Source organism: Eptatretus burgeri, chromosome 16, assembly GCF_056783735.1.
Source record: "Eptatretus burgeri isolate ZD-2024b chromosome 16, Ebu_testis_v1, whole genome shotgun sequence".
Lineage (NCBI taxonomy): Eukaryota > Metazoa > Chordata > Myxini > Myxiniformes > Myxinidae > Eptatretus > Eptatretus burgeri.
Genome location: NC_140976.1, coordinates 9,898,895 through 9,912,548, shown reverse-complemented (window position 1 = coordinate 9,912,548; position 13,654 = coordinate 9,898,895). Strand labels below are relative to the sequence as shown.

Here is a 13,654-nt window from a genome sequence, read left to right as displayed (position 1 = left end):
ATATAGATTGAATTTTTTTTTCATATTCATCTTAATTGATGCAATTTAGGCTTGATGTGCAGTGGTTGTTGTCCTAATAACAACAGTGGTTGTTCTAATAACCTTAACAACAGTGGTTGTTAAATACCCTAATAAATCAATCAGTAATCAATAAACCTATGGATAATTGTTGTGTTTACATAGTCATATGGTACACCAGAGGGTCACAGGTCATGTGACCTGGCCGCCGGGGATTGAGATTCCTGATGTTGGCTGCAATACACGAGACGTGTTAACCCCGGTGTTTGTGTGGTCTTTCCGTCGGGAATTCCAATGAAAACCATCTTCGAGCACGAAACCCTTGTGTTTGTGTGGTCTTTCCGTCGGGAATTCCAATGAAAACCATCTTCGAGCACGAAGGTATTTGGACTGGCTTTACGAACAGTACATTGTGGCTGTGATAGAGATGATGCCAATTTGTGCTTATGAATTGGTTGCTTAGTTCACCTTGGTTCAGCATAGAGTGTCTACCTCTGCGACATCAGTCTGTGTACTCTTTTACCTGTTGCTTCTTTTCTAGAATAGCACTTGCTAATCCTATGTTAGCTGTTAATGTCTGGATTGGTTTCAGAGCTTTCAGTGGATATCGGAGTTTGTGACCTATCATCATTTCAGCTGGGGTACGCTGTGTTGGAGCATGTGGTGTTGAGCGGTAAGTCTGTAGAATACAAAGTTGTCCAAGTGTATTTCCATAACGTTTGAGTCTTCAGTAGTTGTCGGTACATCTGGATTACTGTGGTCGACAAGTTTACTGAGCATATCCGAAACTTGATTCTTAGATCCTGTCACATACTGGACATCAAAGTTGAAATGATGAAGTCAATAAAACCATCTGTAGATGCGCAATGGCTTGTGACCAGATCCCATCTCCATCGCCAAAATGTTGTATCCCGAAGGAAAGACCACACGAACACAAGGGACTGGGGTTAGCACATCTCGTGTATTGCAGCCAACAATAATGGTAATGGATGTACCAATAGGGTGCATGGATGATGTGGATATATGGGCCATCATAGTGGCATGTTCAGTAAATGATGTTATTTTTGTTCAGAATGAGCGCATCAGGCGAGACTATGCACTCTACCAAGCGCTGTTCTCGTTATGACTGAATAGTTTGAGGTTATATATATATATATATATTTTTTTTTTTTTACTTCTGGTTGGTGTGCGAACCAGTGACTCTTAGCCTATATACACTGCTTGTGTGTGTGTGTGTGTGTGTGTGTGTGTGTGTGTGTGTGTGTGTGTGTGTGTATATATATATATATATATATATATATATATATATATATATATATATATATATATATATATATACACACACACACACACACACACATTGCTATGTACACTGCTACACTTGCAACCTTGCCACAAAAATGGATATAACTCGAAATTTCACGAGTATAGATGTTTGTAGCCTCTGCATACACTGTCTGGGTTGAAGAGCTCTCAAATGAGACATCATTCAGATTTATACATGCTGTGGTTATGACATTTACCACATTCAGAAACATTCATGCAATTTGCATTTATGTAGGTATATGGATTAAGATACAAATAATTTAATAGATAAGAATTGCAATGTGATCTGCTTTTAGGATTGTATTTTGTTATCCACTATTAGGATTGCATTTTGTTATCCGCTATTAGGATTGCATTTGTGATCCGCTATTAGGATTGCATTTTGTTATCTGGTATTAGGATTGCATTTGTGATCCACTATTAGGATTGCATTTTGTTATCCGCCATTAGGATTGCATTTTGTTATCTGCTATTAGGATTGTATTTGTGATCCACTATTAGGATTGCATTTTGTTATCCGCTTTTAGGATTGCATTTTGTTATCCCCTATTAGGATTGTATTTGTGATCCATTATTAGGATTGCATTTTGTTATCTACTATTAGGATTGCATTTTGTTATCCGCTATTAGGATTGCTTTGTGAGATCTACTATTAGGATTGCTTTTTGTGATCTGCAACCGTGTAAATTCCACGTTATGTAAAATGTGACTTCAAGATTTTAAATGTCTGCCCCTCATCTCTCTCCTCCTCCCTCTCCTCTCTCTCCTCTCTCTCCTCTCTCTCCTCTCTCTCCTCTCTCTCCTCTCTCTCCTCTCTCTCCTCTCTCTCCTCTCTCTCCTCTCTCTCTCCACCTTCCTGCATCATGCATCACTAAATACATTAAAAATCAGACCACGCTGACAAACTTTGGTACATCACTTGTGATAAAGGTTGCGGTCAACTTTCATTGAAATTGTGTTTGTACTTTCGGAGAAGAGAGCAAATACCTATTTTGGGGGGGTCAAACCCCTCCACCCCTCTCCCGTATACTCCCTTAATGAGCGTAGATTTTGATGCGGTCGATACACTTTAGTACATCACGGGTGATGAAGGTTGTGGTCAAGTTTCATCAAAATTGTGTGTGTAGTTTTAGAGAAGAGAGCAAATAGATATCTTTGGGGGGAGTTAACCCCTCCCCCCTCCCCCCTCTACTGTGGATCCCTTTACTGAGTGGGGATTTTGATGCGGTCAACAAAATCTTCATTCAGCATCAGCTATGAAGCTTGTCACCAAGTTTCATCAAAATCGTGTGTTTGGTTCAAGCGATAACGACTGGTGTTTATGGACTGACTGACTGACTTATTCACTCACCTACGGACATTGCTCAATCACATCAGCTCTCTGGACTAAAGTCCAGGTGAGCTAGAAAGAAAAAAAAATTTAAAGCTATTAAAATGCGTTCTCCCATTTAAAACATTCCCGTTTTGTTCAATTTTCTCTTTATTTGCCGAACAGTCTAAAACCATCTTAGTGACTGTTAAAAATGAAATGAGATGTCAAATTAGAGTACAGATAAAGCTGTGAGAGAGGCAGAAGCCGCAAACCTAAGAAAAGAGGCCTTTGAAGCTTATGGAGTGAACAAAATGGCAGCAATTTTATTTTGAAGCTCCCCCCTGAAGGGTCAGACAGAGGGACAGAATGGCAGAAGGACAGACAGACAGAGAATTCAGATTATACTGTGTCACACACTATTCGGATTGCAATGTGCGATTGGCGATTAGGATTACACCAATACCAAGGAACAGCATGAGACCTGTTATTCATGAGTTTGCTGCACATTTTGGGCCTTACTATGTACATACCAGTTTCACTGGATTCAGTGTCCTTGTGTCCATTGGATAAAGTATTCTGCTCGACCTCCCCATCCAACAGCAAGCTGCGTAGGCTATTTCGCCATCTTAGAAGAATAACAATAACATTAACAAGAGCAAGAATTGCTTTTGCAATACATGTCTCCTACTGTGATATTTTCTAAGTTTAAAAATTGACGAAACGCCCTGAAACTTTAACTTGTTCTGCATCTTATCATAAAAAAGCCATGCACCAAGCTTCAGTTGAATATGTTGAAGGGTATGGGGTGGGGGCGGGGGGGGGAGTCTGAAAAACCACAGGTGAGACGGACGGATGGACGGACGGACGGACGGAGACGGAGAGGAAACCTATAGTCCCCTCCAGTGAAACCGGTAAGGGACTAAAACGACAACTGTATCTACATTGGTAGAAACCACAATGCCAGCTTCGACCTAACAGAAGGAATAGTGTCAAGAAGAAGATTACACGTTGTTTTAAAGCTGAGGGTTCGCCTGTTGCCTTCGACATCTGAGCATATGATTCATGCTGCTGGCATCTCAAACTTAAATCCAACATATTGTGTGGATTTGTCCATAATCTACCAAAGATGTAAATACACCTCAAGGTACACTGATATCTCATTCGGCCCTTGTCCTACAAGGGATAGAGTGAAATACATATTGTGCGATTCATGAGCTCCTTCATGAGCCCAAACTCGCCAATTAAAAAAAATAAAACGAAAACAAAAGTATTAATTTTTATTCTAACATTAATTTTCTATGGCAGATTGTCAAAGCAATAATCACGTTGATCAGTAACCCACCTGACCCGATAAAAGCTGGTAAGTCCAAACTCACCGGCTCATCCTCTTGCTTTGACGATTCTTTCCACCTTTCCGCAGTATAGCCGCCCCTTGGGTGTTTGTGCGACATTCTGTATTCTCCATCTTGGTGTTGTCATCTCCACCAGGCTGGAAAACCAGAGACAAAGCTGTAGGATGGCACAACAGCTGTATGGCACAAATGCCCAGACTGCACGATTTGCTTCTGAATGAGCTCTGCTTGAGAAGTAAAAAAAGAACACCAGTTAATAAAACTGTATGGTGTGAAAACAAACCTCAAGGAGAGCCTTGTTCCTCACGAGGAAACATCCCTCGTTAGGCCAACCCAACTGCAGCAATAACGGCCGTTCAACATCTGCCAGCCGTCGCTCCCCTGTGTGTATATAAATACATGTATGTATATACAGTAAATATATATATATTTTTTTATTAGGGTACCCAGTCAAATGGACTGGGTAAGCTATTGTTTTTTTTTCTTAAGTTTATTATTATTTTTCTTCCGCCGTAAATTTGCAAAATTTCCAAATTTTTTCGCTTTAAATGCCATTTTCTCAGAAATGGTAAGACCAATCGACACAAAATTTTCACCAAATATGTATCTTTTTTAATAGCATACATAATTAATAATTATGACGTCAAAGGTCACGTGGTACGGGCGCCATCTTGAAAAAACAGATAAACTTTGGACATCTGTATTTCGGAAACCGTGCAATGGAAAATTTTTTCGTTTGATACATTTTACTAAGCTCCCTCTCAGGAATACGTGTGATTTTTCGTGACGTCATCGGTGAAGAGGTATGCCAGTGAAAATTCGTCAAGTAGAACGCCACATGGCAAAAATTTGAAATTTCTTGAGCGTCATCTACACATAAATTCATCGTAGAAAAAAAATATTTTGACGTCATCGATGACGTAATTCGGCCGCCATGTTGTTTTGAAAATTTTTTTTTTAAATCTTCTCCAGAACGGCTGTGCAGATTGAGGCGAAACTTTACAGGAACATTCCAAGAGAGGTCCTTTTTCAAGTTTGTTAATTTCTTGTTGATACGTCACATGGTTTGGTGGCCATCTTGAAAAAACCCTAAAACCTTAAAACATCTTTTTCTCCAGAAGCGCTAGTCCAATGAAGGCGAGATTTCAGAACTATATTCGTGACATATATGCGATGCAAGTTTGTTAATTTCGAAGTGATAGGTCACATGGTTTGGCCGCCATGTTGGATTTAAGAAAAATATTAAATAATGTTTTCTCTGGAATTTCATAAGCCATCGAAGCGAAAATTTGCAAGTGCCTTCCTCCCTCAAGTCTGCATACATGGTAAAAAAATTTTTACCTCAGAAGTCACATGGTTTGGCGGCCATCTTGGATAGAAAAATAGACCCTATCCGATTTACACAAAACTTCACACACTTGTTCAGGTCGACGATGGAAAGCAGAATTTAAATTTATGTTATCATAGGTCACAAGGTTCGGCAGCCATCTTGGATTGAAAATGAATAAATTTTAAAAATCTTCTTCTCCAGAAGGGCAAGACAGATTAAGACGAAACTTCACACATATATTCCCCATGAGGTCCTTTCTCAAGTTTGTTAATTTCTTCTTGATCGGTCACATGGTTTGGCGGCCATCTTGAAAAAACCCTAAAACCTTCAAACATCTTCTCCAGAAGCGCTGGTCCGATGAAGGGGACATTTCAGAACTATATTCGGGACACGTAGGCTGTGGTGTAGTCTGCGGGCCTACGGGGAGGGGCATGATGATGATGCATGATGGGCGTGATGATGGGAGGAGTGGTCGTGGTGGTCATCGTATCTGCAAGGGATATAAGGTGTGCGCGCCGCCTGAGGCGTCGTAGGAATGCAGTAGTCGAACGCGGCTCGTGCGTGTGCATACGTAATAAAGGAGAGCCGCCGGGCAGAGTATGCCCGCGCTCGCGCTTGTACAACACAGCCCGGCTCGACTGTCCTCCCGCTCGTGTCTGCCTGCTAAGCATCTCCCATTCAGTACATTACAGTTGGCGACGAGGATCTTCGGATCGGCGTGTGCAGGGCGGCAAATGACCCGTGCGCTTCCAGGCTACGGAGCCAAGGGTCTCGCCAGCACGAGCATGGCAGAGAGTCGGTGCACGGCAAACGTACGCGTGCCCGCCTTCGTCGGAATCGACTTCGGCCACGTCGAGTGGGCAACGGCCGCGCTCAGTGTTCGTTTTATTGAGGCACGACAGATCGGGGGAATGATTTCTGCAAAGCCACGGCTAAAGAACGAGGACACGCGTTTCGGCTCGAACGTGGCGTGGGACGTCGCGCAAGCTCTGGAGAATGTCCGAGGTCTCGATGGTCGGGGCACAGCAGATGGTCTGGGGGTCATCGCGATGGGCCAGGCACGCACGGCCACACGCACGGTCTGCGGCGCGGGTCGTGGGCGAGCGTTGCAATGCAATCACTCGGACGGCGGTCGGAGCACTCGAGGTCGTCTACGGGGTGTGGGCCGAGGGTCATCGCCCATCGTTACAGTCATAGATGGCGGTGTGCGAAGCGATCTTTCCGTCCCGGGTCAAGACCTGCTTCCAATTGATCTGGAGATGACAAGATCAGTGGCAGGGGAGGTTGAAGTGATCGGGGCACTGATCGGGTGTCGAATAAAAAGGTTGGCTTGGCCTTCCATTGTCCCGAGCCACGGGTAGTTGTTTTATCAGGTGCTGGGATTTTATCAAAAAAACGCGCTGTACGGAAAAAATGAGTTTGCAATACTTCAAGTGATGTTCGTAGTGATTTATAACGAGTCTGTGATTGAAGTGTGGTTTAAATGGAATTCCGCCCGTCTAGCTGCCGTGTGGGTCTCGGGGATCGACTCAAAACCAAGACTTGTGCACTGGTCGGCGTTACCCCCACCTCTGGTTGCGAGCGCAGCTCTCTGTGTTCGCTCAAGGCCGTTTGGACGGGCGTTGGCGTCTCAACTGATTGGGGTGCGTGGGTTGTTTTGGAGCATTAAATGCGTACAGCCGGCGGCGCTGTTCAGCGCCCCCGGCCAAGGTCGATCAAGGCTGGCACCACGGCTTCCAGACAGCGGGCTTCCGGCCTCGGAATGTTTATCTACGTCGGGTCTGCCTGGGGGGAGTGGGCCGGAGGCGTTTGATGGTGCCGGGGGAGGTTGGCTCGAAAGGTCGCCACGACCTCGGCGAGGGCCATGTCAGCATGGGCCGCCTGGGGGCGTTTTTGCTGCGTAGTGCTGCTGTGCTTCTCGTTTTGCTGCTTCATATCGGTAACGTGGTCAGAGTTTGGTGGGTGCTTTGTGCACCTCCGTCTTTGGAACCTGGCCTTTGCTGCTCCATTCGCTCGCATCGACACATTATATGATGTGGTGTGCTGTTATACTTCGCTGTTTTAATTTTTGGTGCCTAGTTTATGTCGAAGTTTATATTTATGCTTAGGATGATGGTGATCATTTAATAATCATACTTTTAGGAGGGAGGAGTGTGGTGTAGTCTGCGGGCCTACGGGGAGGGGCATGATGATGATGCATGATGGGCGTGATCATGGGAGGAGCGGTCGTGGTGGTCATCGTATCTGCAAGGGATATAAGGTGTGCGCGCCGCCTGAGGCGTCGTAGGAATGCAGTAGTCGAACCCGGCTCGTGCGTGTGCATACGTAATAAAGGAGAGCCGCCGGGCAGAGTACGCCCGCGCTCGCGCTTGTACAACACAGCCCGGCTCGACTGTCCTCCCGCTCGTTTCTGCCTGCTAAGCATCTCCCATTCAGTACATTACATAGGCGATATAAGTTTGTTAATTTCGAATTGACAAGTCACACGGTTTGGCCGCCATCCTGGATTTAAGAAAAATATCAAATAATGTTTTCTCTGGAACCGCTTAACCTCACGAATCGAAACTTTGCAATTATCATCTACTATTGCGTGTGCACGCGTGGTAAAAATTATGACGTCACAGGTAACATGGTTTGGCGGCCATCTTGGATAGAAAAACGCACCTTTACCGATTAACACGAAACTTCACAATCGTGTTCTAATACCCAGTTGGAAGCAGAATGTAAATTTGTCATATCATAGGTCACATGGTTCGTCAGCCATCTTGGATTGAAAAATAATATCTTTAAACGTCTTTTTCTCTGGAACTGCTTAACCTGGAGAAGCGAAAATTTGCAGTTCTCATCCACCATCGTGTTTGCACACGTGGTGCAAACTATGACATCACAAGTCATATGGTTTGGCCGCCATCTTGGATTGAAGGATAAATATTAATTAATGTTTACTCTGGAACCGCTGCCTCTATATATGCGAAACTTCAGATTTATAATTCAGGCGACATGCGAAACAAAAGTTTAAAATTTCAACCTGATCGGTCACGCAGTTTGGGAGCCATAATTATTTAATTATTTGAATCTGGAAACCAATAATAACGAAATTGAATGCTTTGTGCTGCCCGGTTCGCAACTCGTCTGTTCCGCACCCTCTCGAAGCAGGCCTGTGTTTGTATCACCATTAAACAATGTTTTCTCCGGAACCGCTTATCCTTTCAATGCGAAAATTGCGACTATGATTTAAGTCTCACGTTGTGTCAAAGGCGGACGGACTGGGTACCCGGTCATCACTGCCAGCAGTTATAAAGTGGCAGTTCTAGTTTTAATTATTATTATTACATGTAATGCATTTATGAACAGCACGAGTGCATAATTTCAGCCACTATGATCAAATTCGTAAAATGTCTCTGAAGTTTCACCCACAAAAGAGTTCCAATATGTCAAGGCTGCAAAATCAAGGCTGACAGCACTGCAGTTTCCACCAATGGAGGTTCAACCATCATCGGGCAACATATCAGGCACAGCAGTTCACGGATAAATCCACACAACCGTGGTTTATAAGTTTTTACCTGTGCCAGGGAGAAGCTCATGGAGGGAAAAGCTTGAAGATCCATGTTCTGAATCTATCTCGACGTGCAGCTTTTCAGAAAAGAGTCGAAGAGTATCCAGAGTGGTCGATGTGCTGTGGAGCTGCACACACTTTGTCACAGCAACCACGGTGGTATCTTCCTCGTAGCAAAGTTTCACCACACCACAGAAACTCAAGTCCTGTTGGATTTCACAGCAGCAATCACAATACATTTCAGAAGTCACATCTATTGCCTTCTAGCACAAGCAGGCACAAGCATTGTCTTCTTAACTGCTCCTTTCAAGTGCAGCATGTGGCTGTGGGTATCATCATTTGCCGTGGGTGCAGCAGTACCACTGATGAAAGTAGGAATTTGTAATTTGTTCAGGGAGATGGAGATAACTCGCCTACGCCTACTCTTTACTCAGGACACCGAAGGATCTTCAACATTCTCAAACTAATACTGGCAGATGGTACGCCCAGCTTAATGCCCATCCGAGGAATGGCACACACATTGACGAATCATCTTGCTTGTGAAACGCCAGATGACAGTTCATAATCGCTTTGAGATTCGAACCCATGTGAGGCAGCTTAGAGGTGGGTGTGCGTACCTCTCAGCCATCCTTCCAGCTCTGCTCTGCTCAGTCATGTAAACAAGGCATATCACACCATAAAGAAGGACACAAAGTCTTGGTGTGCTGGGAGAGAATTATTAGTTTTTCATCCACCATTGCAGGAGTGGTGCCCATTTTATATTTATTTTCATAAATCGATATTACCAACTATGACAAGCTTGGTGTTGGCTTAACGGTTAAGGTGGCAGGCTTAAGATCCTAGGGTCTTGAGTTTGAGGTTCTGTCGTGTCGTTGAAATAACACCAGGTGGGTTGACTTAGCCCATCATTTTTTTGAGGTTGGCAAAACGAGTACCAGCTTACTGGTAACAGGGAGCACTGCATCTTAGGCACAGCTGCGCTTCCAGCAATGATGTAACCAGCAGCCACAGGCTACATTCAAAATAATAAGAAGAAGAAGAAGAAGAAGAATGACCACCTATGATATTGAATCAAGAATTATCTGTTGGTTATCTTCCTGTCACATTGTTCGCCAATTTGGATCTAAGGATGTTCAAATCCATTGACTCACGTATGCCATCAGTTTGTCAACATTTTAGTAGTTTAATTACTCAAAACCGATCGGGGGATTTTTTAGGGAACTTGGCATAAAAGTTCTTCTTTGTGGTCATTCTTAAGGTTATCAAAGCTAACCCCTCTCTGCAATCCCATTACAAGTGTGGGTCATTGTGGGATTAAAAAGGTCAGCAAATGGCCTTTTTTGACCATTACTCTCCTACAAAATGAGGGATTTCAAACAAAATTGATGATTGACTTCCTTAATAAGGCAGATTAAAAATATGTAGCTCCAGATTAGGTCCAGGGATAGTTGGAACTCATTTTTCTCCGATAAACCCCAGGCAACACTTAGAAAAGAAATCTGTCTCACAGAAATCTCAAAAAAAAAAATATATATATATATATATATAATTATTGAATTAATTAAAATTAATTAAAATAAAATAAAATAAAACAAAATGGAATAGTCTGTCTTCTACCCAGGTTTCTGCAGGACACACACAGTCCACAATCAACCCCCTTCTGGTGAAACTCCCTACATCCAGGATCACTGCTCACCTCCACTCATTTGCTCCTCTTTCTTCCCCACCCATGGAACCAACTTCCACATCCTCTTTAATCTGAGTCTTCCCTCCAGGTCTTCAAGACGGTTGCTCACCACCATCTCAGGTCATCCACAATCGAAAACCATGATCTTTTCCGCCCTCGTTAACCCCACCCAAATCTCTCCTAATTTTCCTGTTTTCCTTCCTGAGGGTTTGTTTCTATAGGTTATCCATCTTGTCCACTCCCCATGTCCTCCCCTCGTCCTCATTCTTCCTAATTTGATCATATCCCCTCGAAGTCTCTCTCTATTTTGTCCTTCAACCCTGCCGTTGTGAGTTTCCTCTTCTCCTCCTGTTGTGTCCTGATCCGTTTTATGTTCTATCTCCTCCACGAGCCTTGACTCTGTATATAATTTAAAATAATAACATGACAAGAGTGAAGTGGAGTGAAACACGATAACAGAAGAGGTGTGGAACATTTCACAAACAGAGGTAATAATTGGGACCTTAATCACAGCATGGATGGTATGGTACGAGTTGGAAACAAATCACAATTTTATTCACTTAATGGTGAAAATTAAAAGTTGAAAACAGTGCAGAGTAAGTTGTGGTCAGAGCATGAAGGGAGACAAGACCTTCCCTGTGCCATACACAGGGGCTGAGTGCAGCATCGCAGATGATGTAGAGCAAGTGAGAGTGAGCTCCGATTTAAATTCTAACCGGTTACTCATGAGGAATGAGCTTCAACAAGAGTCTCTGTGCCCAATTTTGCTGGAAGACACCACACGGCCACGCAGTTGGTGGTTTCAGCACCTTTGTGGTTCACGTAACTGGAGGAATGTCAGAGCTTCCGGGCAAATGAAAACTGCAAGGCAAGCCACGACAGGCTGGCACATCATGCCACCGATCACTGACGGCAATAATTCTTCATATTTTATAAACTTGCTCCTGTACACAGTTTGTGACTTCCTGAAATGAGGTTCGTACACTGTATATCTGGAGATATTTGGATAACCGTGAGCCTTGAAACTTGGAGTCCACAGACAGGTGTAGGTGGACTTAAATAGGTGTTTTGTTTCGTTTGCACGGGTTGGTGGATGAGTGGAGGTTAGAGGATTGTAATATCCGAATGTAATGGTAAATATTGGTGGTTAAGTGCTGTGTTGTGGTGAGTGTTATGAGTTTGCTCTTGCTGCAACTAATGAAGAATCCATCATTATGGATGGGTTCATTCCCCCAGGATTACAGATGGGTTAATTGCTCCACATTTGGGGTATTTTACTCTGATTTGTAATACAGTACCCCCATCCCACTGGGAGTGGTACGATGCCATACATATTTACACGGAGAGAATCAGAGACCTCCTACGCACATGGTGAATTTCCCCCCCCCCCCCCACCGTTTTCAACCCACTCCAGGTCCACCCAGTGGTTCAGGAATGGATAGAAGTCAAACACACACTTCTCTCAAATTCTCGTATGATGATGTGCAATGAGGTATTGGGAGGAAAGCATGTTTGAACAACCTGCGGTTTCAGTGAGTTCAGGGATTACTCAAACTCCGATTCAAGCAGAGTCACATTTTATTGCTTTTGGGTGATAACGCGGCACAGCTATGAAGCGTTTGAGGTTGCAAGCTGTTTGTAAGTGATTGGTTCACAAGCCGACTGCAGTCCAATGCTGGGTCAAAGATGAAGGGATCCCCTTAAAACGCTCGCCGATGGCATGGTGCCGATGTATCTAACTCTAACACACACACACACACACACACACACACACACACACACACACACACACACACACACACACACACACACACACACACACACACACACACACACACACACACACCTTTATATTAATTAAAAGGATATTATCAAACATTGGGAAATCACGCGGGTATCTGGTATTGAAACTTGGCCAGATGGGTAACACCAGAATGAAGTGATTGGATAAAACAAAGAAAATGTTAAATTTCACAGACATGTCATGGGCTCCCATTAATATTGGGTGTAGGATTTATCGGCTCATATAAATAACAGGAAGTTACAATCGATTGTAACGAATGAAAATGGTATGCCCTTGTTATCACTGATGGTAAGTTATACAAGTAAGCTGGTATTCATTTTGCCAACCTCTGAAGGATGACAGGCTGAGATAACCCACCTGATGTGCTATTCCAATGGCACGACCCTCCTCAAGATCCTCCTCAAGACTCAAACTCAAGACCCTAAGATGTTAAGCGAGCCCCTTTAACCCTGAAGCCAACACCAAGCTGACAGCCGATGTGAGGATGTATTCTGTAGCCAATTGAGATCGGTATTCGGGAGATTTATGAACCTGCTGTAAGAGTATGAAAAGGAAATAATAAAATTAGACAATGACTAAAAGGCTTAAAATGATTATCAAGAAACATGACGCGAGACAATGGTGTCATGACAATAAAGGGCAAATTCACATCAAGTGAAAACATGGACGTCTTACACCCTCGGGTGGTGCTACATGTTCAAAACGTTGTGGTTCCGTACGGGTACGTACTTTATGGATGAGCACACAAAGCGAGGGGGCAAAAGATTTCAGTGTCCGAGAGCTAAAGCGTGGTCCCCGTTAAATGTGAAAACAGAATCATTATGGGAATTACAGGTAATAGCTCACTGCAATGACGTGACTACAAACTGCCATCCTGGTGACGGTGAGAGTGCAGCATCATCGAGCACACTCTTCAGGGAAGGGCTTTTGAGATGGTTGTTTAATCTCAACACTTCGTTGTCATCTTTAGCTCATTCTCGCTTGGCTCAACATTCTTCCTCCATTGGTTCTGATATTAGTGGTTCAAATAATCTGATTAGAAAGGAAAATTAAACAAAAGCCCTCATTGTGGGACAGAGATCACAGGCCGAGGTCTGTCCCTGTCCCTGTTCATGGAGACGACATAGAATATCCTCGATCAGCGTCAGATGGACGAAAACTGGAGAAGCAGGTAGATGTGACGAGTACTGTTTTTGGGCGAGCAGGATGGCCTCGGCCCGAAAAGTACGTGCACTCGCCTCAAAATCATTTAGCCTGGGTTCCAACAAG

The 13,654-nt window shown here is 43.7% G+C and overlaps 1 protein-coding gene across 1 annotated transcript in view; it reads right to left on the bottom strand.

Annotated features, from left to right (window-relative positions):
- Nucleotides 1-13,654, bottom strand: part of LOC147010484 (afadin-like) — an 80,507-nt gene that overhangs the window by 63,694 nt on the left and 3,159 nt on the right. Inside the window, exons 2-5 of the mRNA XM_085860365.1 lie at nucleotides 8,902-9,100; nucleotides 4,292-4,389; nucleotides 4,033-4,145; nucleotides 3,070-3,281 (exon numbers count right to left, since the gene is read on the bottom strand). Coding sequence (XP_085716491.1) covers nucleotides 3,070-3,281; nucleotides 4,033-4,145; nucleotides 4,292-4,389; nucleotides 8,902-9,100 — 622 coding nt within the window. The remainder of the gene's footprint in view (nucleotides 1-3,069; nucleotides 3,282-4,032; nucleotides 4,146-4,291; nucleotides 4,390-8,901; nucleotides 9,101-13,654) is intronic.